We start from the raw sequence: 25,893 nt of genomic DNA on the forward strand, positions 1-25,893 counted from the left end.
TATGCTTGGGCTGGAAGAAGCACAATGGAAAGCTATAGACTGTATGTGATCATTTGAAGCATAGAGCGTTGTCCAATCACCACATTTTCCATTTAGCGGAGAAATATTACGGATCGCTCATCACCTTTCTGTATAGGATTCAGAATGACAGGAAGAATCTGATTGGCTGCTATGGACACCAACAACGTTCCTTCCTCGGGCTCATTCAGGTATAACAATACCAGCCACGTAATCCGACCACCCTACACCCGATGACGTTGGTCAGTGGGCAGAGAAAGTCTCCAGAAAGGCGGTGTTACCTCTGAAGTCCCACCCACCTGAGCGCCGTCGCCGCCATTGCCACTCCTGGCAGTCCCGTAGCCGTTCCGATGACGTCACCCCCTTTGCCAGCACTCACCCACAGCGGGAGCTGCGGACTGCAAACAGATTCCGCCCGCCCAGCTGTCAAGCGAGATATCGCGATATTCTGACAGGAGCTGGTGGGATTTGGCCTTGAGCAAGGTTCAGCCCTTGTGGGGGGTAAGTTTGTAAACACGGAGGGTGCAGAGCGGCGGTAGAACGGGGACTGGCATGCCTGCTGCCCTCTAACATGGCGGAACGGGCACTACCATTGTCAGGCTGGAGCTGCTGAAGGACCTGCAAGGACAGCAGTCCCCATTCCTCAGGCAGGTAGGATGGATGGAGGGGAAGGGAAGGTGCTGCTCTTGTCTGTCTGTCTGTCATGTCTGGTTACCAAGGCAGCAGCATCCGGAGCCCCCTGGACCACACACTCCACTGACACCCATAGCAACCCTTGTCTGTCTGTCTGTCTCTAGAATGTTCCCTGACAGACACACACCTGCAGCTGTCAGCAATGAAGGAGCTCAGCATCCTATACATCATGTCCTCCTCATTCCCAGACCTTTGTAGCAGGAAAGACTGGAGGAGGGCGAATGCGTGGCCAATGTTCTGCGTATGCGTCCTGGTGTTCTGTGCAAAGAGATGTCAGCTACACTCCGCGCTGACGCACTGCGATTATTTACCAAACCAGGCGCTCCGGAGCGTTATCGCTTTGTGCCATGCCAGCTGGCGTCCGGTGTTCATGTTTACATTGTAGACCCCAGCTGGATGACGGCTCCCATTATAAACAATGGCCCATCATTCTCACCTTTATGCATCTTAGTGCTACTGCTGATCTCCTGCAGATTATTTCAGCTGCTTCCTGTCTACATGTGTGTATTCCACACCATTAAAGTGGTTGTAAACCTCATGAAAATATAAACAAAGCATATCCCTCTATAATGTGTAATTGGTCTCTAGTAAGAGCACTAAGTGTCATTTCTGTCTGTTGCTTCGTTCCTCTGCATGGATCACTTCTGACAAGTGTTCCTGACAACAAGAGAAAAATGGTGACAGAGGAGGGGGCTCCATCTGATTGACAGCCTCAGCTCTGTTACTGTGTGAAAGGGGGGGGGTTGGTGTCCCTTACCTTCTCTTCAACCTGCCCCCAGAGCTCTCTTCACTGAGCTCTGCAGAGTGTAACTTTGACTCTCTGCCCCCTTTTTTCTGAACTCTCAGACAAGCTATAAATTCTGGAGATTGGGTCAGTGCAGTTTTTTTTTTACAGCTTCAAAAACACGTGGAAAGTAGGTTATATGGTTTCTAAGGATGAGCTCCAGCGTGTTCGCATGGTACACGTGCAGAGCCCGCCAGGAAGTCTGCACGGCACTGCGCTAATCACAGCTAGGGAGACATTGTCCCAATGCTTGGCTGCAGAGATCGGGAAATGTCTCCCTGGCTGTGATTAGCGCAGCACCGTGCAGACTTCCTCGCGGGCTCTGCACGTGTACCATGCGCACACGCTGGAGCTCATCCTTAATGGTATCCAATGGCATAGTTCACACCAGTGCAGTTGTTTCCATGGCGAAAAAATGCAGCAGAAATGCAGCAGAATTCACTGGAACACATGAAAAACACATAGAAAATTCATTGGACCCCAGGACAGTGGGAAAAAAGCATCCAGAAATGCATCAAAAACTCACCACTTAAATGCATCTGGAACGAATCTGGAGTGCGTTTTGTGGCGTAAATCAGCCCGAAAAGAAGAAAAAAAAATCAAAAGCGCACTGGAACGTGTTAAAAAAAGCGCATGCAAAAACGCATCTGGAGCAAATCTGGAGTGTGTTTTTGTGGTGTGAACCAGCCCAAAAATAAAAGAAATAAAAAAATAACATCTGGAATGCATCAAAAACCCACTGGAATGTGCCAAAAACGCACATGCAGAAACGCATCCGTTTGGAATCTGGAGTGCATTTTTGTGGTGTGAACCTGCCCTTTGAACGGATAAAGAGAAGAGAATACTGCAGATAAACAGGTATAACTTATGTAGGGGGATTTGTTTTGTCTGTGTATCACCTGAGGCGGTTCACCTCACTGGGTGTATGTGGTGAAGGTTTACATCCACTTTAAGACAGTGAAAATGGTGGATGGTCCCTGCGCATTTTGGGCTGAATTCGGACCTGAAACGGACCAAAAGACGCACATCGTTTTTGTGCAAAATGCACCCGACCCGCTGCGGAGATATGGGAACTGTCTCCATAGAGAGCCGGTCAAAATTTCTCACTATTGCAAATTGGATGTGGCATCCTGCATCCAATTCGCAATGGTGTAAACCCAGGCCTAAAGTGGAATTTCACCCCAAAGGGGTCACATGTCCCAGGAAGCTGCGGGATCATTCAGATATCATTTAATGAGCAGCCGGCTGTGAAGCCGCACGCTGTCACAACCAGCTGCCCACAGTTAGTATGCCCAGTGAGGAAAGTGCTGGATTGTGGGACAGATAGTGTCTGTGTATTAAAAGTCAGACACTACAGTTTTTGTAGCTGCTAACTTCGTTTTTCAAAAGATGACTGAAGAACCGCTTTAAGGACAAAACATGTATTCGCCTGCAAGCGGAGACACTTCGGGGCCGCTGAGGGCTTCATCAGACAACTGATGTCACTGCTGTGTGGGGGAAATCGTCCTGAAAGGTGGAGAATAAATGCCCTATCCTTAAAGTGGAACTAAACCTTCCTATTGTTTTCAGCCAAGGAAGCTGCTGTCTTGGCCTCCGTTTGATCTGCAACTGCCGTGATCCTGCACATGTGATCAGTTATGATTCCAGTCATTTGATGGTTTGACAGTTTGGTCAAGAACACAACTAATATGACAGTTAGGTGACCTACTAATCATTCCATGGCTTGACAGTTATCATTCTCTTCATGCCTTAAATGGAACGGTTTTGGCAAACGGTTATGATTATATCACAGAATATGATTGTACTTTTCAAAAGCAGAACTAAACTCTTCTATCTTTTTACATACAAGGAAGTTGTCATCTTAACTTCAGTTTGATCTGCAACTGTCATGGTGCTGCATATGTGATCAGTCTTTAGATGGGTTGACAGTTTGGCTAAGATCATAAGCAATGTGACAGCGATTACAGCAAAGTAATTTGTTTTTTTAAATTGTTTAATTGATGGGTTCAGTCCTTCTTTAACCACTTCAGCCCCGGAAGATTTTACCCCCTTCCTGACTCAAGCACTTTTTACAATTTGGCACTGCGTCACTTTAACTGACAATTGCGCGGTCATGCAATGCTGTACCCAAATAAAATTTGCGTCTTTTTTTCTGCACAAATAGAGCTTTCTTTTGGTGGTATTTGATCACCCCTGCTTTTTTTTTTTGCGCTATAAACAAAAGAACAGCGACAATTTTGAAAAAAAACGCCATGTTTTACTTTTTGCTATAATAAATATTCCACATTTTCAAAATAAATAAATAAATACATTTTCCCTCAGTTTAGGCCGATATGTATTCTACATAAACGTATATTGATTGGTTTGCGCAAAAGTTATAGCGTTTACAAAATGGGGTATGGAATTATGGCATTTTTATTATTATTATTTTTTTTTACTAGTGATGGCGGCGATCTGCGATTTTTTTTTTTTTTTTTTGGGGACTGCGACATTATGGCGGACAGATCAGAAACTTTGGCACATTTTTGGGACAATTTTACAGCAATCGGTCGTATAAAAATGCATGGATTACTGTACAAAAGTCACTGGCAGGGAAGGGGTTTACACTAGGGGTCGATCTAGGGCAGGGATATGCAATTAGCGGACCTCCAGCTGTTGCAAAACTACATGTCCCATCATGCCTCTGCCTCTGGGTGTCATGCTTGTAGCTGTCAGAGTCTTGCTATGCCTCATGGGATTTGTAGTTCTGCAACAGCTGGAGGTCCGCTAATTGCATATCCCTGATCTAGGGGTTAACTGTGTTCCCTCACTGTTTTCTAACTGAAGTGGGGATGGGACTTACTAGCGGAGATGACAGATCGCTGTTCATACTTTCAGTCTCAGTCATTTCTCCGCTGAAAGAACCGGGATCTGTGTGTTTACACACACAGATCCCGGTCCTCGCGGTGTCACGAGCGATCGCGGTTGCCCGGCAGTCATGGCGTCCACCGGGCACTCGTATCGGCTCCGGGGGTGAACAGCGAGTGCGTGTGCCTCTAGTGGCCACAGGGCCAAGCGACATAACATCAGTAACAGCACACGCTAGGGAAGAAACTGCACGGAGGTCCGTTTCTTCTCGGCGCATGTGCCGAATTACATCATTGGCGCATGTTTAGGAGATATTTCCACTACCTATAGGTAAGCCTTATTCTATGCTTACCCATAGGTAAAAGTAAGGAGGGAGGGTTTACAACCATTTTAAAATCCAATAATACACCCTTCTCTGCACATGCTCAGATGCTCTCTATGTTTAGGCACTGCTGAATTTGTAGAGGCCAATCTGTTGACAGCCTTGGGGCCAGTTCACACCACATGCAGTCCAGTGTGTTTTTTTTTTTCCTGCATCAAAAACGCATGGAAAGTAGATTATATGGTTTTCAATGGCATAGCGCACACCAGTGCTTGCACTTCCAGTTCCAGAAAAAAAAGTAGAACATGCTGCATTTTTCCCGGACTGTACTGGAACTCTGTAAAACACATCAATAATGCACCTAAAGGCACTGAAACACGCATTTCCTTATTTAAGGTTAAGATTAAAGGGGGGGGGGGATGCACTGGACTGCATCAAAAACACATCAAAAAGGCTATGTTTCTGTAAACCATTCTATCCTTTACAGGAAATGAAGCTGTTTCTGTTTGATCTGCAACTACCATGGTGTTTCACATGCTATTAGTTATGACTCCAGGCATTTAAAGGTTTGATAATCTGGTTGTGGACACAAGCAAATGTGACAGTTAGCAATCCTGGCATTCCAGGAATGAAACCGTTAAATTGATGGGTTTAGTTCTGCTTTATGATTTACTGCTGTTCAGGAGGTCTAGCCTCCAGCAAGAAGAAACAGGAGCAATGCTGGAGGCAATTTACAACACACACTAATTTATAATAGCATAATTATTAATGTGGAATGTACAGTTGTGCTCATAAGTTTACATACCCTGGCAGAAGTTATGATTCTTGCCCATTTTTCAGAGACTATGAATGATAACACAAAAACTTTTCTTTCACTCGTGGTTAGTTTTTGGCTGAAGTCATTTATTATCAATAAAATCTTTTTAAATCATAATGACAACAGAAACTAGCCAAATGACCCTGATCAAAAGTTTACATACCCTAGTCCTTAACCACTTGCTTACTGGGCACATATACCCCCCTCCTGCCCAGGTGAAATTTCAGCTTCCGGCACTGCGTCGCTTTAACTGACAATTGCGCGGTCGTGCGATGTGGCCTACAAACAAAATTTGGACGTCCTTTTTTCCCCACAAGTAGAGCTTTCTTTTGGTGGTATTTGATCACCTCTGCGTTTTTTATTTTTTGCGCTATAAACAAAAAAGAACGACAATTTTGAAAAAAAATACAATATTTTTTACTTGTTGCTATAATAAATATCCCAGTTTTTTTTTTTAAAAAAAACATTTTTTTCAGTCTAGGCCGATACGTATTCTTCTACATATTTTTGGTAAAAAAAAAAAAAATCACAATAAGCGACTGGTTTGCGAAAAATTATAGCGCCTACAAAATAGGGGACAGAATTTTTTTTTTTTTTTTTTTTTTTACTAGTAATGGCGGCGATCTGCGATTTTTATTGGGACGGCGACATTATGGCGGTACATCGGACACTTTTGACACATTTTTGGCACCATTCACATTTATACTGCGATCAGTGCTATAAATATGCACTAATTACTGTATAAATGTGACTGGCATTGAAGGGGTTAACACTAGGGGGTGAGGAAGGGGTTAATGTGTTTACTGCTTGGTGTTCTAACTGTGGGGGAGGGGGGGTGACTGGGGGAGGTGACCGATCTGTGTCCCTATGTACAAGAGACACAGATCGGTCTCCTCTCTCCCTGACAGCACGCTGTCTGTGAGAGCCGGCAATGAGAGATGACCTCATATGTTTACATATGAGATCATCTCTCATTGGCCGCACAGATCGCCTACCGAACGGCTACTCCGATTGGCCGTTCACGGCGTTCTGTGATTGGCTGTGTCCAAGGGACACGGCCAGCACAGAAGTTCCCCGCTGCGCGCGCGGGGAACGAGCAAAGGGGCGGACGTCAATTGACATCCACTTGGATTTTCAGGTCTGCGCTGTAGCGTGTACCGTGTATTGCCCCCTTTAACATCAATGACAGCTTAAAGTCTTTTGTGGTATTTGTGGATGAGGCTCTTTATCTACTCAGATGGTAAAGCTGCCCATTCCTCTTGGGAAAAAGTCTCCAATTCCTGTAAATTCTTGGGCTGTCTTACATGAACTGCACGTTTGAGATCTCCCCAGAGTGGCTCAATGATATTAAGGTCAGGAGACTGAGATGGCCACTCCAGAACCTTCACTTTATTCTGCTGTAGCCAATGACAGGACGACTTGGCCTTGTGTTTTGGATCATTGTCATGTTGGAATGTCCACATACGTCCCATGCGCAGCTTCCTGGCTGATGAATGCAAATGTTCCTCCAGTATTTTTTGATAACATACTGCATTCATCTTGCCAACAATTTTTACCAAATTTCCTGTGCCTTTGTAACTCGCACATCCCCAAAACATCAGCGATCCACCTCCGTGTTTCACAGTAGGAATGGTGTACATTTCATCATAGGCCTTGTTAACTCCTCTCCAAATGTAGCGTTTATGGTTGTGGCCAGAAAGCTAAATTTTGGTCTCATCACGCCAAATTAATGTGCCAGAATGTCTGAGACTTGTCTCTGTGCTGTTTGGCGTATTGTAAGCAGGATACTTTGTGGCATTTGTGTAGTAATGGCTTTCTTCTGGTGACTCGACCATGCAGCCCATCTTTCTTCAAGTGCCTCCTTATTGTGCATCTTGAAATAGCCACACCACATGTTTTCAGAGAGTCCTGCATTTCACCTGAAGTTATTTGTGTTTTTTTTTTTTTTTTGCATCCCAAACAATTTTCCTGGCAGTTGTGGCTGAAATTTTAGTTGGTCTACCTGACCGTGCACTTCTGCACATTTTGCACTTTTGTATTAGAGTTTGAACACTGCTGATTGGTATTCTCAATTCCTTGGATATCTTTTTATATCCCTTTCCTGTTTTAAACAGTTCAACTACCTTTTCCCGCAGATCCTTTAACAATTCTTTTGCTTTCCCCATGACTTAGAATCCAGAAACATCAGTACAGCACTGGATGAAAGATGCAAGTGTCTGTCAGGAGTCCAGAAACTCATTGACCTTTTATACACGCACACTAATTACAAGCAAACAGATCACAGGTGAGGATGGTTACCTTTTTATTAGCCATTCAAACCCCGTTGTGTTAACTTGTGTGCATGCTATCAGGCCAAAATTACCAAGGTCTTTTGATCAGGGTCATTTGGGTAGTTTCTGTTGTGATTATGATTTAAAAAGAATAAACACAGTTGATTGATAATAAATGGCTTCTTCAACAAGAAATGTTTTTGTGTTATTCATATAGTCTCTGAAAAATGGCCAAGAAATCATATATTCTGCCAGGGTATGTAAACTTATGAGCACAGTTGTATGCGCTTGGTAAAGAACGTTATTTTGTTGACAAGTTGTTATGAGTAAAGTTCAGCTTTAAAGTGGTTGTTAACCTCAGACATGAAATATAAGACAAGCATATCCCTCTATTATGTCTCAATCCAGAGGACCTAGTGTAATTTCTGCCCAATTCCTTTGCTATCAGCATGAGTTACTTCTGACAAGTTTTCCTGACACCAAGAGAAAAAGGTGACAGGAAAGGACCCAGCACACAGCCTATGATTGACAGCATTAGCTCTGTTCCTGTGTGTTGTGTGTAGGGCGTGTGTCCCTTCCCTCCAATTAGCTCTCTGAACTTTCCTCACTGAGCTTTGCAGAGTGTTCAGCTCTCCGCCCCTTTTTTCTGACAGTTTAGACAAGCTTTATAAATTCTGAACTTTAAACTGCTGTAGAGAAGACTGCAGATAAACAGGTAATTGGTATAACTTATGCAGGAAGATTTGTTTCATCTCTGTGTAGCACGAATTTGGCTCCATGAACTTCAGTGGGAATTCACCAAAACACATCTACATATGATTGGATGCATTTTTGATGCTATCTGAGTGCTTTTTCGACCCTGTAACAGCGGATATGCTTATCATTGGCCAAAACTAAAAGCACAGAGGCATCAAAAACCCAATCAAGTCGCACTATATACCGTATTTATCGGGGTATTGCGCGCTCCGGCGTATAGCGCGCACCCCTAAAGTGGACCTGACCTTCCTGTAAAAAAAGATTTTAGTACTTATAGTTTTGGTGTCTTGCGCGGCGTCCATCGGCGGCCTCGTCGGGTCCGGCGTCCGTCTGCGGCTTCGGGTGTCCTCTTCGTCGGGTCCGGCGTCCTTCTGCGGCGTCCTCCCCGCTTTCCCGCACCGAGTTTGAATACTGCGCCGGCATTTACCGAGCGCAGTACACTCGTGTATAGTCGGGCAGGCTCGGCTACTCTCGCGCTCACGTCCTGGACGTCCAGGACGTGAGCGCGAGAGGAGCCGGCCTGCCCGACTATACACGAGTGTACTGCGCTCGGTATATGCCGGCGCAGTATTCAAACTCGGCGCGGGAAAGCAGGTATCGGCGTATATCTCGCACCCACGAAAGTGTGCGGTATACGCCGATAAATACGGTAATCACACTTAAAATCAGATCAAATCGCAGCTGTAGTTGTGTGAACTGAGACTCAATAAATAAGGCAAAGGATGCAGCTTTTGGGCTCACGGAGGAACATGTCTTTTTAGAAGAGGTGTTCAATTACAATATGTGCCAGCATTTTAAGATGTATTCAGTAAAGCAGAGTGAAGAATCATTGTAATCCACAGGAATCTATTTTGGAAGTCAAATCTGCTAAATATTGAATGCTGTAGGTGCCTGCATTGTATACCTTTGATCTTTATTGGATAAGCCTGTATATACACTATATTACCAAAAGTTTTGTGACACATGCCTTTACACGCACATGAACTTTAATGGCATCCCAGTCTTGGTCTGTAGGGGTCTATCCCTGGCAGGAGAAGACAGTTAGGTAGATTCAGGTACGGCCGTGCAATGTTAAGACCGCGTAGCCTAGCGTGTTTACACTACGCCGCCTTAAATAAGAGAGGCAAGTACATGATTCTCAAAGCACTTACCTCCTTACTTAGGGCGGCGTAGTGTAATCGCGGCGGGCGTAAGGGCGCCTAATTCAAATTGGTTGGAGGGGGCGTGTTGTATGGTAATGAGGCTTGATCTCAAGTTTTTTGACGTTTTTTGCTACTGCGCATGCGCCGGGCGCCTACATTTCCCAGTGCGCATTGCGGCTATGTACGCCGTACGGGCCTATTAATTTCGACGTGGACGTAAACGATGTAACTCCCGATTCGCGGACGACTTACGCAAACGACGTAAAAAATTCGAACCTCGTGGCGGGAACGGCGGCCATACTTTAACATTGTTATTCCACCTCATAGGTGGAATAACTTTAGGCCGCCTAAGGCCTTACGGAAACAACGTAATTCGACTGCGGCGGCCGGGCGTACGTTCGTGAATCGGCGTACAAGCTCATTTACATAATCTACGCCGGCCGCAATGGAAGCGCCACCTAGCGGCAATCTGAAAAATTGCAATCTAAGATAGGCCGGCGCAAGCCGGCCTATCTTAGATATGTTTAAGCGTATCTCTGTTTGAGCATACGCTTAAACATACGGCGGCGTAGATTCAGAGGTAGGTCGGCTTATCTACTGATAAGCCGGCCTAACTCTTTCTGAATCTACCTAAGTGATTATTGCTAGCGGCTATAGCAGCCTCTAGCGATAATCGCATGTTGGTTGTACCCAAGTTAATTGATTGATCGAGCAACTTGGTACATTCAGCCTGCCATTCACATTCTGAATCTCAGCCAGTTCCTGCTGAACCGACCGAGGTTCAAACCGTGTATAGGCCATAGGCACATTTCACACTGGACAGACTCTGTTTTGATCAGCAGGGGATCTGTCCGCTGATCCCCTGTTGATCAGAGCAGGCAGATGACTTGTCCATATCCACTCGGTTTTTGTAGAGCAGTTATGGACAGAGCCCACTCTGGGCAGCCAGGTGTAAAAATACTCCATTGTTCGTTTACACCCGACTGCTGTCTGATCTGATCTGCCTAGAAGGAGGACGACAGATTGGATCGGAAGTAGGCGGGAGTATAAGGACACAAGTCCATTTTACACTTGCCAGTCCATAGGGGTCAATAGACCGTCCGATCAGGTCCGCCTGAAAATCTGACCGGCGGACCTGATCGGAACAGTCGTGTTGAAGGGGCTTAATCGTACAAGGTGCTCTAAATATTTACATAGTTGGGCTGAAAAAGACATAAGTCTAGTTCAGCCTATAGAAAAAAATCTATATACGGAACCCTATACCCATAGTTGATAAATATATAACGCATGATCCAGTTTGCTTTAGCAGGAGACAAAAAAAAAGTATTTTTTGCCCCCAAATGCTTAACTTTACTTTTAACAACACTAAACCTAATTTCCTACATAGTTGCCCAATCAGAAATAAAAATGGTTCATTTAGATTGCAGAACTGCATTGCTCCTTGCTCCCTAAACCACATTAAATGCATATGGGGTTGAATTTACAGGATGGTCAAGTTGCAAAGTGACTGTTAATAAATAAAGTGATGTGTTCACTTTGATTGTCCAATCATGTGCAGAGGAAAACAAAATGAATTTTTGCTAATACATGATTTGGGTGATTGAAGTAACAGCTTCCTTTTTCATTTGAGCAACGTTATGTTTCTCAAATTTTTCAGTGTTTTAACCACTTAACCCCCTGACCATATTGCTGCCTAAAGACCAGAGTACTTTTTGCGATTCGGGACTGCGTCGCTTTAACAGACAATTGCGCGGTCGTGCGACTTGGCTCCCAAACAAAATTGGCGTCCTTTTTTTCTCACAAATAGAGCTTTCTTTTGGTGGTATTTGATCACCTCTGCGTTTTTTATTTTTTGCGCTATAAACAAAAATAGAGAGACAATTTTGAAAAAAATGAATATTTTTTACTTTTTGCTATAATAAATATCCCCCAAAAATATATAAAAAAACATTTTTTTTCCTCAGTTTAGGCCGATACGTATTCTTCTACCTATTTTTCGTAAAAAAAAATCGCAATAAGCGTTTATTGATTGGTTTGCGCAAAAGTTATAGCGTTTACAAAATAGGGGGTATTTTTATGTCATTTTTATTAATATATTTTTTTTACTAGTAATGGCGATCAGCGATTTTTTTTCGGTATTGCAACATTATGGCGGACACTTCGGACACTTTTGACACATTTTTGGGACCATTGGCATTTTTATAGAGATCAGTGCTATAAATATGCATTGGATTACTATAAATATGCCACTGGCAGTGAAGGGGTTAACACTAGGGGGCGAGGAAGGGGTTAAGTATGTCCCTTGTGTGTTCTTACTGTGGGGGGGGGGGGGGGGCCTCACATGGGGAAACACTGATCCTCTGTTCATACATTGTATGAACAGAAGATCAGCATTTCCCCTGCTGACAGGACCGAGAGCTGTGTGTTTACACACACAGCTCCCGTTCCCCGCTCTGTACCGAGCGATCGCGTGTGCCCGGCGGCGATCGCGCCCGCCGGGCACACGCACGGGAGTCGGGGGCGCGCGCCCCTCGTGGCGGCTGGGAGAGAGGACGTTATACTACGTGCTCTCGCCCAGCAGAGCCAACTTGCCGACGTAGAACGGCGGTGCGCGGTCGGCAAGTGGTTAAAGCAGCATTACAATCAAACCCAACAACTGATTCTATTGCAGCTTGTTCATTCTTAGATGTGATGGCTGCATTTGGTTTTCTTATTATTTTTTTTTTTTTACGTTTTCTTCTTTTATTTATACCTGTTGTTCTAGCCAGTTCTAGCCACTCCCCCGATGACGTCCTTGGTGACGAAACGCATCGGGTTGGGCCAACGAGAGTGACGCGATCACACCAGCCGGGACCTGGAAATTAGACGGGCAGCACAAAGAAGGACGTCTTTATTTTGATATTATACACCGCTTGTTTGTTATATTAACCTTGTGAGTATGTTTTAATCTTTATATTAAATTGAATTTAACTAAATGCTACACCATGAGAGCCTTTTTGCTTTTCTCTTAACCTGAATGGATTCCTTTGGAGTGTTTTATATGGAGAGCTGTTGTCTGGAGGTTTGATGATTCCCTACCATTTGGAGTATACACAAAGCTCATTTGGTCGTCCGTTATAGGTGGTCAAACATTCTGGTAAGGTACATTAACTAGAGCACGTTTGTGTGGTGGAGGGTTATTTCACTTTGCTTGCTGGCAGACAGGCTGCTTTAGAAGATTTGTTACATAATTTCTGGAATTCCTTAAATATAATTTTATTCTGTATGGATTTATCACATATAAGGACTTTATATAATTCTTTTACATGGCTTTTCACTTGTGTGGTGTGGTGTTCTCCTCTTAGATAGACTTATCTTTTTTTTTCACGTTTTTTTTATTTTTTTTTCACTTGATTTAAAGCAATTGTTTTTATTTAATTTGCTTTCATATATATTCTTGAGTACTACACTTCTTTATGAATTATCTGTCCAAGATTTTTTATCAAAATCTTAGGCCCCATACACACGAGAGGATTTATCCGCGAATACGGTCCAGCGGACCGTTTCCGCGGATAAATCCTCTCGAGGATTTCAGCGGATTTCCATGCGATGAAGTGTACTCACCATCGCATTGAAATCCGCGCCGAAATCCTCTGGCGATGACGTGTTGCGCCGTTGCCACGATTATGACGCGGCGACGTGCGCGACGCTGTCATATAAGGAATTCCACGCATGCGTCGAATCATTACGACGCATGCGGGGGATCCCTTCGGACGGATGGATCCGGTGAGTCTATACAGACCAGCGGATCCATCCGTTGGGATGGATTCCAGCAGATAGATTTGTTTAGCATGTCAGCAAATATTTGATCTGCTGGAATCCATCCCAGGGGATAAATATCCGCGGAAACAGATCCGCTGGAGTGTACACACCATAGGATCTATCCGCTGAAACCCATTCGCTGGGATTTTTCAGCGGATGGATTCTATCGTGTGTATGGGGCCTTAGTGTTTGCGGCTATTTTTGCACTTTAGTTCTGAGTGCAGTTTTTTTTTCTTCTAAGCGATCATATAACGTGGACATGTATACTGTGACTATAGAACTACTTTAAAGTGGTTGTAAAGTCACTTTTTTTATTCCTAGAATCCCCTGTGTTTGATTAAAGCGGAGGTTCACCCAAAAATCAACTTTCTGTCACTAGATCCAGCATACTGCTGACATCTGCAGTATGCTGGATTTTTTTTTTTTTGTACTTATCGTTTTAGCGGTCTTTCTTCTCCGGCTCCAAGCGGGGAATCCTTCGGGGAGTAGGCGTTCCTAAATCAAGCGCAGTTGATTGATGGGCTTGGATAGCGCGTCACGCCATCCGGAAATAGCCGATGTGACTCTCGGCTGCTTACGGCGCTATACGGCACCTGCCGTGTAGAGCTGACTGCGCAGGCGCCGTAAATTGCCGAGAGTCACGCCGGCTATTTTCGGAAGTTGTGACGTGCTATCCAAGCCCGTCAATCAACTGCGCTTGATTTAGGAACGCCTACTCCCCGAAGGATTCCCCGCTCGGAGCCGGAGAAGAAAGACTGCTAAAACGAGAAGTACAAAAAAAAAAAAAAATCCAGCATACTGCAGATGTCAGCAGTATGCTGGATCTAGTGAGAGAGATTTTGATTGATTTTTGGGATTTTTGGGTGAACCCCCACTTTAAAGCGGGAGTTCACCCATTTAAAAAAAAAAAAAAAAATCTCCCCTTAGCTTCCTGCTCGTTCGGTCTAGGGGAATCGGCTATTTATATTAAAATATGTGCAGTACTTACCCGTTTTCGAGCTGCATCTTCTTCCGTCGCTTCCGGGTATGGGTCTTCGGGAGCCGGCGTTCCTTCTTGATTGACATTCTTCCGAGAGGCTTCCGACGGTCGCATCCATCGCGTCACTCGTAGCCGAAAGAAGCCGAACGTCGGTGCGGCTCTATACTGCGCCTGCGCACCGACGTTCGGCTTCTTTCGGAAAATCGTGACGCGATGGATGCGACCGTCGGAAGCCTCTCGGAAACCTGTCAATCAAGAAGGAACGCCCATTCCCGAAGCCCATACCCGGAAGCGACGGAGAGGATGCGTCTCGTAAACGGGTAAGTACTGCACATATTTTAAAATAAATAGCCGATTCCCCTAGTAATAACGAGCAGGAATCTAAGGGGGAAAAGTGCCCTCTAAGGGTGAACCCCCGCTTTAAGTTATGAACCCCAGTGTATGCGCTTTATAAAAAAATATGCAGATTCATACTCATTTCAGAGCTCCTCTCGGCGCTCATATGACCGCTCTCCTTCCCTGATAAGAGAACTACAGTGGGAGGAGCTGAGAATCCCCTGCTGACGTCAGAGGAGAGGGGGGAAGACGGTCACATGAGCGCTGAGCGGCGCGCTGAAATAAGGTATGAAGCTGCATATTTTTTATAAAGAACTTGCACTGGGGCACATAACATTAAGTGTTTGTAAACCCGTACAATCCACTTTTTACTACTGTTAAGCCTATAATAAGGCTTACCTCTAGCTACCCTGAAAATCTACTAAACCTGCACGGTTTAGGAGATATCCCCTGTATCAGCATGTGCACAACGGCTCGTTCATGCCGATACCTGCTGCTCTTGTGTGCATGCACAGGAGTGACGTCATCGCTGCTCTGGCCAATCACAGCACCAGAGCCCGCGATACCCGGGAATAACTCTGGGAGCTAATGGCTTCTTTCCCCAACTGTAGTTTAATATGTGACGCTGCAGTACCTATGGCTTTGGGGATAAAGGGTAAGAAGTGTGAATGGCTCAGGACAAACCAGCACCATGCAAAATCTTGTTTTTTAACCTCACTGAACTCTGTTGAAAAGTAATTGTCACTTTTTTGAAAATAAGATCCCGTTGTGTTAGTTTTGTGAAATTACCCTACAGTCCCTGTACAGTTCCCCCTCTCTTCTCTCTATTGGAAAACAGTCCAACCTGTAGAACTTGCTCAGTGTCTTTGATCATAGTGAATGAAAATGTCTGAAAGGGGACTGGTCTGTTCTGAACAAGAGAACGAGGCATAGGGCTATGCCACACTAGAAAATTCATAATGGATCTGATTTTTGAGAGCTGGCTACAGAGTTGCTGTTGTGGTTGGTTACAGTAACTTGCTTACAGGACTACAGATGGCTGATATGCCATGGTCATTAGTAGCTGCATTTAATATGAGCTGGCTGTTCTGTTAAAGGGGTTGTAAAGACAAAATATTTTCCTCTTAAATTAAAGTCTGACAGTAGCTGATAAAGTAAAAAGTAATGTTTTGCATTATAACTAGTTTGATACCTGTTGAAATCGAGCTGTTTTATTCACCTCCAGCACTCCTGAATCATTATTCTCACTGACTTCCTGGTTTGCGTTCCCATTAGGCTTGGCCTCCATGCCTGTGAGGGATAAGAGAGCATCTTCACGCAGGGCTGTAGTCATAGGGAGGGGGTGAGCACATTCTGCTTTCCACCATGCGAAACGGCTCAGATGCTGGTGGAAAGCAAGAAGATGATTGACAGGAAATGGCATTTTCAAACCTGGATTACTGTATTTTGGAGGTCAAAAGGAAAAACGAGGTAAGTGATATTTAAATGCTCTAGCTTACAGCAATCAATTGATCTAATAAAAAACAAACCTTTAGTGTTCCTTTAACTAGCTTTAACTAGGCAAGAAATGGCTACCTTTCATTGACTGTAATTAAAGTATAACTAAACCCAAGAACAAAAATGTAATATTTTTCAGCTTGCAAACCGTGTATGTGGTGGCTGCATTTGTTTTCTTTTTTTTTTTTTCAAGCTGAGAACTTTTTTAGCAAATACAAAAATACCCGTTGATCTTGCCAGAAATGCTGTGTCTTTGTTACTTCCTGTGAGCTGCACCAAAGAATATCTTCCTTCCTATTTATCTTCTGTAAACTACTATTTGCCCTGCCCCTCACATAATGAACATGAACAGAGGCAGACATGTTTGCAGTCCAGTATCAGGAGAGCAGCCTATGATGACCACCATGGCTCCCTCCATAAGTTCAGTGCAGGATTGATGTAGCCACCCAGAGACGGGAAGTGATGTGCAGCATTCCCAGCAGTAATACAAAGCCTTAGCTTGGGGCCTGGAACCTCCAAAGAGGAACATGTTCGGCTCAGAGCAATTGTTACAAAATTACTACCAATGCAAGTTAGGAAGCACACTTTGGCTCCTTACAGGCTTGGCGCCCATAGGATTTCAGTCTCAGCAAGAAGTCTTTCAATTCAAGGGAGTTTTTAGCAGTTTAACAAAGCTCTCAAGGCCTTTCAAAATTAGATCAAAGGGAGAGCTAACATGGTCTGCTCAGACATTGCCAAGCTGATAGATTACCTAAACCATCAAGGAAGCAAATAATCAATACCACTTCTTTTACTAGCTATGCAATCTTAGAATGTGCAGAGCAATTTGTAAAATCCCTGACAGCCTTGCACATCAAGGGCTCACTAAATCCAGTGGCAGATTTTCTCAAGCAGTCAGTTATTCCCTCTAGCACAGGGATATGCAATTAGCGGACCTCCAGCTGTTGCCAAACTACAAGTCCCATCATGCCTCTGCCTCTGGGTGTCATGCTAGATGCTGTCAGAGTCTCGCTATGCCTCATGAGACTTGTAGTTTGGCAACAGCTGGAGGTCCGCTAATTGCATATCTCTGCTCTAGCAGAAAACAAAATATAGAATTGGTTACTATGGGCAACATATTTACTTTTCCTAGCACTTTTACGCTTGGGACTATTGTGCAGTGTAGTAGCACAGTGGGTAAAGGTTTTGTGTGCTCCCTGAGAGAACCAAGGCTGGGGCACGCTGTCCAGAAAATTTCAGCAGAGGGCAAACGGATGAGTTAAAGGTCCGCCTCCTCCATTCATAGAGTTGTTTTCATTGATGGAAGCTATAGTATAGAAGATTACCATTATGGGGGTATTGGGGGGGGGGGGGGGGTGCATGCGTGGCAGAGGTTTGAAGTTTTCAACAAAACAAGCAAAGCAGACACTGAATGTTGATCAATCTATGTGCAGGCAGGTTGAACAGAAGCTGATTTTGAGATCGACTTCTGTACAACCAGCCTGTTGAAAAATGTTTACTCCATTTAGTGCCACTGGATATAGCCAGCAGCACTAATCAGTGTATTCCAACAGTGGGGAAGCCGCCTCAATGTCAAAATTCAATGGCTCCACGGGATTGATTCCCCTAGCCACCATAAATGTGTCGATGAGGGAATCGATTAATTTATTTTTGTTCAACCTGCTGGTTAAACAAAAGAAAATGAAAATGAATTGTGTCTGGCCTGCCTACACGGTTCGAATTTTGGCCGGTTCAGCAGGAACCAGCCGATTATCGAACCAATAATGGGCAGACTGAATGTACCAAGTTTATCAATCGATTAACTTGAGTACAACCAGCCTGCCGGATTACCTTTGCGATTATCGCTAGAGGCTGCTATAGCCACTAGCGATAATCTCTAAAACGGCTTCCCCCCACCCCCCCATCAGGGAAAGACAATGACCCCGCAGGAATGATTCCTGAATCAAAACTGATCTTTCCTGGAACCCATGGTTACCATAGGTTTTATTTACTTTGGAATTGCATGTAACATATTTACTTTGTGATGGTGAAGTTTTTTGTACTATTGTATTCACAGAAAAGAGTGCAGTGCTAACTCTTTGGAGTTCCATTTTTATGAGTTGTCCACATTAAACGGTTATAATTTGGGCAGTTCTTGTACTTTGAGTTATTTGTTTGTTATTTTTTGTTTTTTAAATGTACTGGCATTTGTTAGAGTCGGTTCACACTAGGGCGACACGACTTCCAGCACGACTTTCAGAAGCAACTCCAACACGACTTGAACATGAACCACAGGGCGATCTGGGGAGATTTACAACACGACCTGAAGTCGTCTCCAGGACAGGAGACATTCCAGTGACCAATAAAACAACCATCAGCTCTGGGAGAGGGAGGGGGAGGGAGGGGTTTGCCTGAGAAATGTAGGTTATCTTCCTGGAAAGTAGCTTCAGTTAAGACAGTGATCCGACTTCTGAGGCGACTTCCATTGAAATCAATGGGTACAAATCGACAACAAGTCGGATTGAAGTAGTACAGGAACCTTTTCTGAAGTCGGATCGCCTTGAGTTGTGTGTATTAACCAGGGCTGTGGAGTCGGAGTCGGGGGAAAATTTTGGGTACCTGGAGTCGGCAAACAATGCACCGACTCCGACTCCTACTAAATTTAGATTGGAATTTAAAAAAAAAAAAAGCAAGTTTAAATGTCCCAATTCACAAAAAGTTATAATTAATGACTTCTCTACTGTAAGAATAAAGACCAATGCATGCAGTGCCTCACGTAACCGCAAAACGAACACGTTAAGTGACCGTGAAGAAGCATGCTTTTCATGTGCTTCACTATATGGCACGCAACGCACAATTAGGAGCTGCAATACTTATACTTTCCATAGTGTTGTGTTCTGCTTTTACAGGGAACGCATGTTAGAGAACCAGTAAGTGTCCAAATAAAAAAATTCCAACAGGAGTTTTATAAAGCACTAAAAGAAGTTGAAAAGTATGATCGCTCATCAAAACTTACTGTTGAAGAAGCCATCCTTGTTTATCCAGAGATCGTTAGTGATGTGGCCAGAATAGTTACTGCAATGCCACCCACCCAAGTCAGTGTCGAAAGATTATTTTCAGCCCTAAAAATAATAAAGTCTGACTTAAGAGCCTCTATGAAAGAGGATCTGGCAGAGGCAATTCTCTTCCTTAGAACTCTACATTGAATTGATTTGCATTTGCTAAGCCTAGAACTACATTTCAAGATTAATATAAACCATTTCTAGGTTTTGCAGATTTTGTTTTTGGTTCATTATAGATAAGCTTTGTTTTTGTTCTAAAACAACCAAATAATGTGGTTTGTATTTTTGAACTGGTAAAGATCCTGTTCCTGATGTTTATGCCTGCTGCTACTATCCAGTCACTTGATTGTTTTCATTGTGTTTGTCTTTTGCTTAAACTGTGCAATATAGTAGACTGTTGGCTTCCCAGCCAGTAGTCCTGTGGTAGGTTGCGTTTCTTTCCCTCAAGGAATGTATAAAATACATTCGCATATTAATACAGAGGAGTCGGGGAGTCGGAGTCGGAGTCGGGGAGTCGGAGTCGGAAGTACATAAAACTGAGGAGTCGGAGTCTGAGTCGGAACATTTATCTACCGACTCCACAGCCCTGGTATTAACACTGCTCCCATTCACTTCCATTGTTTTTCTCTACAGCACGACTTGGGACGACTTGAGGCGACATGAAGTCGGATCGCAAGTCGCCCCAGTGTGAACCGGCTCTTACTCTTGTATGTACGAAGTTAAAGAGCGCCACATTCAAAATATATTTTAAGAGTATTGAGCATTTGTTTTGAAGTCCTAAAGCAGCCATCAGCACCGTTCTAGGGATGTTGAATGTTGGATGTTGAAGGGAGGTTCGGTTTCATTTGTAACTCTCTGGGAGGCATACGAGGTGGTTCTCAGGGGCCACATTATACAGTTGGCTTTGAAGCGTAAGCAGGAACGATGTCTAAGATTTAGTGGCTCGTCTGGAGATGCATTCAATGGTATTTAAATAATACCCCACTCCTGCTAATCAAAAACTTATGGATCAAGCCCATTCAGAATTGGACCTCTGTCTCACGGATGGAGCTGAGCACGTCTTATGTTGATCCCGCCAGAAATGGTACGTTAAAGCGAATAGGCCAAATCAGATGTTGGTCAACAGGCCTAAATTCACCCCATCATCTTGCGTACTCGACATAACGTGCTCACTGGAGTTCGTTACCGTCAAACTAAACTGTTTTCGGCCCCTGATCAGTCAGGCAGTAAGGACACTGATAGTGTTTATCGTCTTTCACACTACCCACACTGAATGAGGCTCATATGACCCTTATGGACGGGGACATTTGAGTTTCAGAAGTCCTCCAATGTATTACCCGGGACCTGTCAATGTAAACAAATGGATCCCCGTTCTGTCAGGGGAGTACAGAGTGATCATATGTTCCTTGTGATCAGGAACATCGATCTCTCTCTCTACTCCCTGTCAGTACACTCCCCCCACAGTTAGAAACACCTCTCTAGGGAACACATAACCCCTTAAATTGCCCCCTAGTGTTAACCCCTTCCCTGTCAGTGTCATTTATACAGTAACTAGTGAATTTTTTATAGCACTGATTGTTGTATTAATGTCACTGGTCCCAAAAAAGTCAAGTGTCTGATCGCTGATCACTGCTATTACTAGTAAAAAAAAATATAATAAAAATGCCATAAATATTTCCCCTATTTTGTAGACGCTATAACTTTTGTGCAAACCAATCAATATACACTTATTGCGATTTTTTTTTTTTTTTTTTTTTTTACCAAAAATATGTAGAAGAATACATATTGGGCCTAAACTGTTGAAGAATTTTTTTTTTTTCAAAACTGTCTATTTTTTGTTTGTTTTTATAGTGCAAAAAATAAAAAAACGCAGAGGTGATCAAATACCACCAAAAGAAATCTCTATTGGGGGGAAAAAAGACGTCAATTTTGTTTGGGTACAGCATTGCACGACCATGCTATCGTCAGTTAAAGCAATGCAGTGATGTAATCGCAAAAAATGGCCTGGTCATTAAGGGGGTAAATCTTCTGGGGCTTGAAAGTGGGTTAACGACCTGGACCAGACGGTTATACGGCACTTTTTTTATAGGAAGCTAGCTGATGTTATAACCCCACATCTAACAGCATTGTATAATTCTGTTAAAGACGACCAGACTTTTACATCAGATCTCTTGACCGCTAATATTGTGATGCTCCCTAAACCTGACCATTGATCACTCCTCTTGTGCTAATTTCAGGCCCATTTATCTTAATAATATAGACATGAAAATCCTAACCAAAATTTTGTCTAACCATCTAAACTCTTTTCTTCCCCACGTAGCTAAAAAGTAGGTTTTGTAACACACAGGCAGGCAAGGGACGCCATCCGGGAAATATTGCAGTTGCAACATATAGCCCTAAAGCTTTGTCGGTCAACCTTTCTCATCCAGTATTAATGGAGTTGAAAGCTGCCTTTCCCTTTCAGTAGTACTCCTCTTTGCCCTATTTGGGATTTCACCTTACCTCAACATATGCAGGATTGTATCGGGCCAATTTCCCACCCTTGTTCAAAAGATTGTTTGATATGCTGTCCTCCTGGACCCATTTAACATTCTCCTGGTTTGGTAGGATAACTGCTATCTGTATGTCTTATCTCTCAAAATTGCTGTACTTCTTTTGGGTCTTGCCTGTTCCAATCCTTTCACATATTTCACATATACACCAACGTAAGATTTTGCAGCTTATATGGGGTACTATACGTCCTCGAATCAACAAGCAGGTTTTGTATGCTCGACGGATCAATAGTGGCTTTTCGGTCCCTATTTGCAGGCCTACTACACTGTAGCAAGCATAGCTCCTTTCTTTCATCTTCATGAAACGTATCCGCTGCCGTTATGGGCCACAATTAATTGATCTTGTTGATTCTGATCCCATTCCTGTCTCGTCTCTACACTGGCGCCCTCCCTCCTATTTATTGCCCGACTAAAATAGGGCCTTGTTTAGCCCACTCTCTACAATTATGGGACTCAAAAACTCTGCGGGTTTGATTTTCCCCTCATTCATTGTCCATTATTCCCTCCAGGTTGTGAAAACCCAGCCCAATTTTTATGGTGGACCACGAATGGGTTCACGGACATCCATTCCCTGTTTATCCCTCATAAGATACTGAAATTCAATGCCTTACGCTCTTCTCTTGATATCCTCTTGCGAGAACACTATAGCTACCTACAACTTAGGCATTTTCTTCAACAGTTCATTAAATTCGCACCTACCACATATACTCTGATGCATTTTGAGATCCTATGTAGAGCCAGACCCTACTCTCCAGGCCTGATATCGTTGATGTATTCATCCATAATTTCTGAAAAAAAGCCTCCATTAAGGCCCTATCATCTTCAATGGGGCAAAAGAACTGGGGAGGCAGTTAGATCCAGAGGACTGGCAGATTATGACCATAGCCCTTTCAAAGTGTTCGAGAAACGTTCTTATATTGGAGAATGCCTATAACGTACTGTATAGGTGGTGGTATACACTGGCTAGATTTGGCCCGTTTTATCCCAACTTACTCTCCTCTCTGTTTTTGGGGATGCTCACAAGAAGGCTCTATGGCACATATTTGGTGGTCATGCCGAGAGCATGCAGGCTAAGGGTCAGGGTCTATACCCTTTTTTGTAATTTATTCCACATTAACCTTAAGAGGGACCCCAAGAAGCCCTCCTTGGTAAACCAATTGTTGAGTTGCTGAGCCCGGAACGGCAGTTGGCCCAACATATTTTTACTGCAACTAAATTAATTATTGCAAGGGCATGGAAAACCCCCGTGCTCAGCTTTAAGGCGGTCAAAAATCATGTCATGGTGAATGAGAAGTTGGCAGCCATCCTTTCAGACACGCATGACAAATTTCTTAGAGTTTGGCAGCCATGGATCACACATATACAGCCTTCTCGATTTAATTCTCCCCTGGCGCACACCCCTTGGACTCTCCTCTTTTCTTCTCCCTTCTTCTTGTCCCATTCTCTACCAGATTTCCTCTTTTCTTTTTGGTTGCCTTCTTCTCCTCACTCTGTTATACTTTATGCATTGAATCCATAGGTCTATCAGGCCATCAGGTATTACCTTGATTGGAATGGTTATAGTTAAAACATTATGTTTTCCATATTGATTCTATTTAGTTTTAATTGTTATATTGCATCCTCCCCAATAGAGAGATTCTTGCTCGCAAAATTTTGTTTGGTTATGCAGGTTCTACATATAAACATTCTTGTTTGCAGACACCCTATGATCCCTAGGACATCTCGGAAAGCTATTTCTGGATTTTTTGCTTTGCTCCATGGGGCACTATGTTTGACTAATTTTTCTACTGCTCATGTCTCCTTTCAATTATTGTACATCTTTTGTTTTGACTTTTGTTTGCCCATTAATCAATGTGACCATCTAAATGCTGACCTCATATGCTGAATTACATGCTAATAAACCTTTGTAAAATAAATTTGACCAGCTCAGCAGGGACCAATCGAATTTCAATTCATGATTGACCTGTTGAACAGGAATGTTGAACATTTTTTTCTGAATCCAATTACAGTTTCTTAGCAGGAAGGCTTCCCCTATCTACCTCACTTATGTGGACAGGGGGATTCCATCCATCTATGGCCAGCCTTAATCAGCCCATAGATTAGTAATTTTTTATGTTCAACATTGAGTGTGTGGATGGGGGAATCCTCCCCGATGTGTCCTAGCATTCTGACAGCAGGGAGACTTCCCTGCCGTCAGAATACACTGGTTAGCTCTGCTGTCTATAGCCATCCGGTGCTGATTGAGCTGGGAATATCTGGCAGGCATATTGTACAAAAGTCAGTCAGTAGACGTTAAAAAATATCCTACCAGCTGCATCTTTGGAGCAGTGAGGGAGCGGTGTGTACACCGCTCCTCCACCGCTCTTGCCCATTGAAATAAATGGGCAGCGCAGCCGAACTGCCAGCAAAGCGCTGCTGCAGCAGCACTTTGCGGGGGGTTTTAACCCTTTTTCGGCCGCTAGCAGGGGTTAAAAGCGTCCTGTTAGTGGCTGAATACCTCCACAAAAATGACGGTAAAGCGCCACAAAAAATAGCGGCACTTTGTCACCCACGCCCCAGTGAAAGCAGCCTTAAGATCATGTACTGTTTGGTGCTTTTGTTATAGTTGAGACAGTGGCTACATGCTGTACAAGTTAATGTGCTGGCATACCTGGAAAGCTGTTAAAGCGGGGGTTCACCCTTAGAGGGCACTTTTCCCCCTTAGATTCCTGCTCGTTATTACTAGGGGAATCGGCTATTTATTTTAAAATATGTGCAGTACTTACCCGTTTACGAGACGCATCCTCTCCGTCGCTTCCGGGTATGGGCTTCGGGAATGGGCGTTCCTTCTTGATTGACAGGTTTCCGAGAGGCTTCCGACGGTCGCATCCATCGCGTCACGATTTTCCGAAAGAAGCCGAACGTCGGTGCGCAGGCGCAGTATAGAGCCGCACCGACGTTCGGCTTCTTTCGGCTACGAGTGACGCGATGGATGCGACCGTCGGAAGCCTCTCGGAAGAATGTCAATCAAGAAGGAACGCCCGCTCCCGAAGACCATACCCGGAAGCGACGGAAGAAGATGCAGCTCGAAAACGGGTAAGTACTGCACCTATTTTAATACAAATAGCCGATTCCCCTAGACCGAACGAGCAGGAATCTAGGGGAAGAAAAAAAAAATTTTTAGAAATGGGTGAACTCCCGCTTTAAATGTGTGTGTTTTTGTAGTTTAGCTCACAGGTATCATGGAAAAAATTGAACTTTGTTTTCTAGTCTAAGCATGCACATTGCAGTGACCAGAGTGCATTTGCACACCTATTAGATGCCATCACAGTATTGTGGGTTTGCTGTGTGTTCTGGGACTTTTTAAGGCAGTGCCTAGAGCGGTGATGACGTACAACCTGCAATAACCAAGCAGTCGAGTTACTGTTTATCATAAAATGTATGAGTAAAATTTATGAGTAAGGTATGATTGGTTGCAGTAGCACATTGCTTTGTACCTTATTGTATAAGACATTAAGACTTTTTTAAATTGAGACAAATTTAAAAAAATACATTTTTTTTTTTTACAGTATGTGTCTACCTAATGACATGGTTAGTTTGTAAACATATACCGGTAATTTTTTTTCAATTAGAAGTGATTTTATATAAATTGTTGAAAGCTACACGTTTTATTTTTTGTTACCTTTTTTAAGAGAAAATTACAAAATGCAACACATACACATATTGTCAAAGGGAACATGAATTTATATACAAATGTGGTTATTCAGATATAATGTGCATGGATAAGTGATAATGTATTTATTTTCCCGGCAGGTAATAACAAGGACCTGTAGAATATGAGTGATGATAAACCATTTGTATGCACTGCCCCTGGATGTGGCCAGGTAAGACTCAACTCATGTAAAGAGACTAAGCAAATATTCACAAGAAGTAAATTTGTATCTATGAAAAACATAATACACTTTCCTTATCCAGATCCTGTACTACCTTCAGGGTGCCTCCATTGTGAGAGCTATCAGGAAGCACTTGTGTTGCAGTTAGGCCTAGATTTGACTGAAT

General features: G+C 43.5%; 1 protein-coding gene across 4 annotated transcripts in view; it reads left to right on the plus strand.

Moving 5' to 3' along the window:
* The first annotated feature begins 384 nt into the window (after nt 1-384).
* The window catches only part of ATF2 (activating transcription factor 2), a 162,910-nt gene continuing 137,401 nt past the window's right edge, over nt 385-25,893 (plus strand). Inside the window, exons 1-3 of one of the 4 annotated variants that reach the window (XM_040357703.1) lie at nt 385-669; nt 12,414-12,581; nt 25,648-25,718. In XM_040357703.1, the coding sequence (XP_040213637.1) occupies nt 25,671-25,718 (48 nt within the window). In that variant the 5' untranslated portion in view covers nt 385-669; nt 12,414-12,581; nt 25,648-25,670. The remainder of the gene's footprint in view (nt 670-12,413; nt 12,582-25,647; nt 25,719-25,893) is intronic. The other 3 variants (XM_040357704.1, XM_040357705.1, XM_040357706.1) reach the window with 3 other exon arrangements.

Source organism: Rana temporaria, chromosome 6 (assembly GCF_905171775.1).
Source record: "Rana temporaria chromosome 6, aRanTem1.1, whole genome shotgun sequence".
Lineage (NCBI taxonomy): Eukaryota > Metazoa > Chordata > Amphibia > Anura > Ranidae > Rana > Rana temporaria.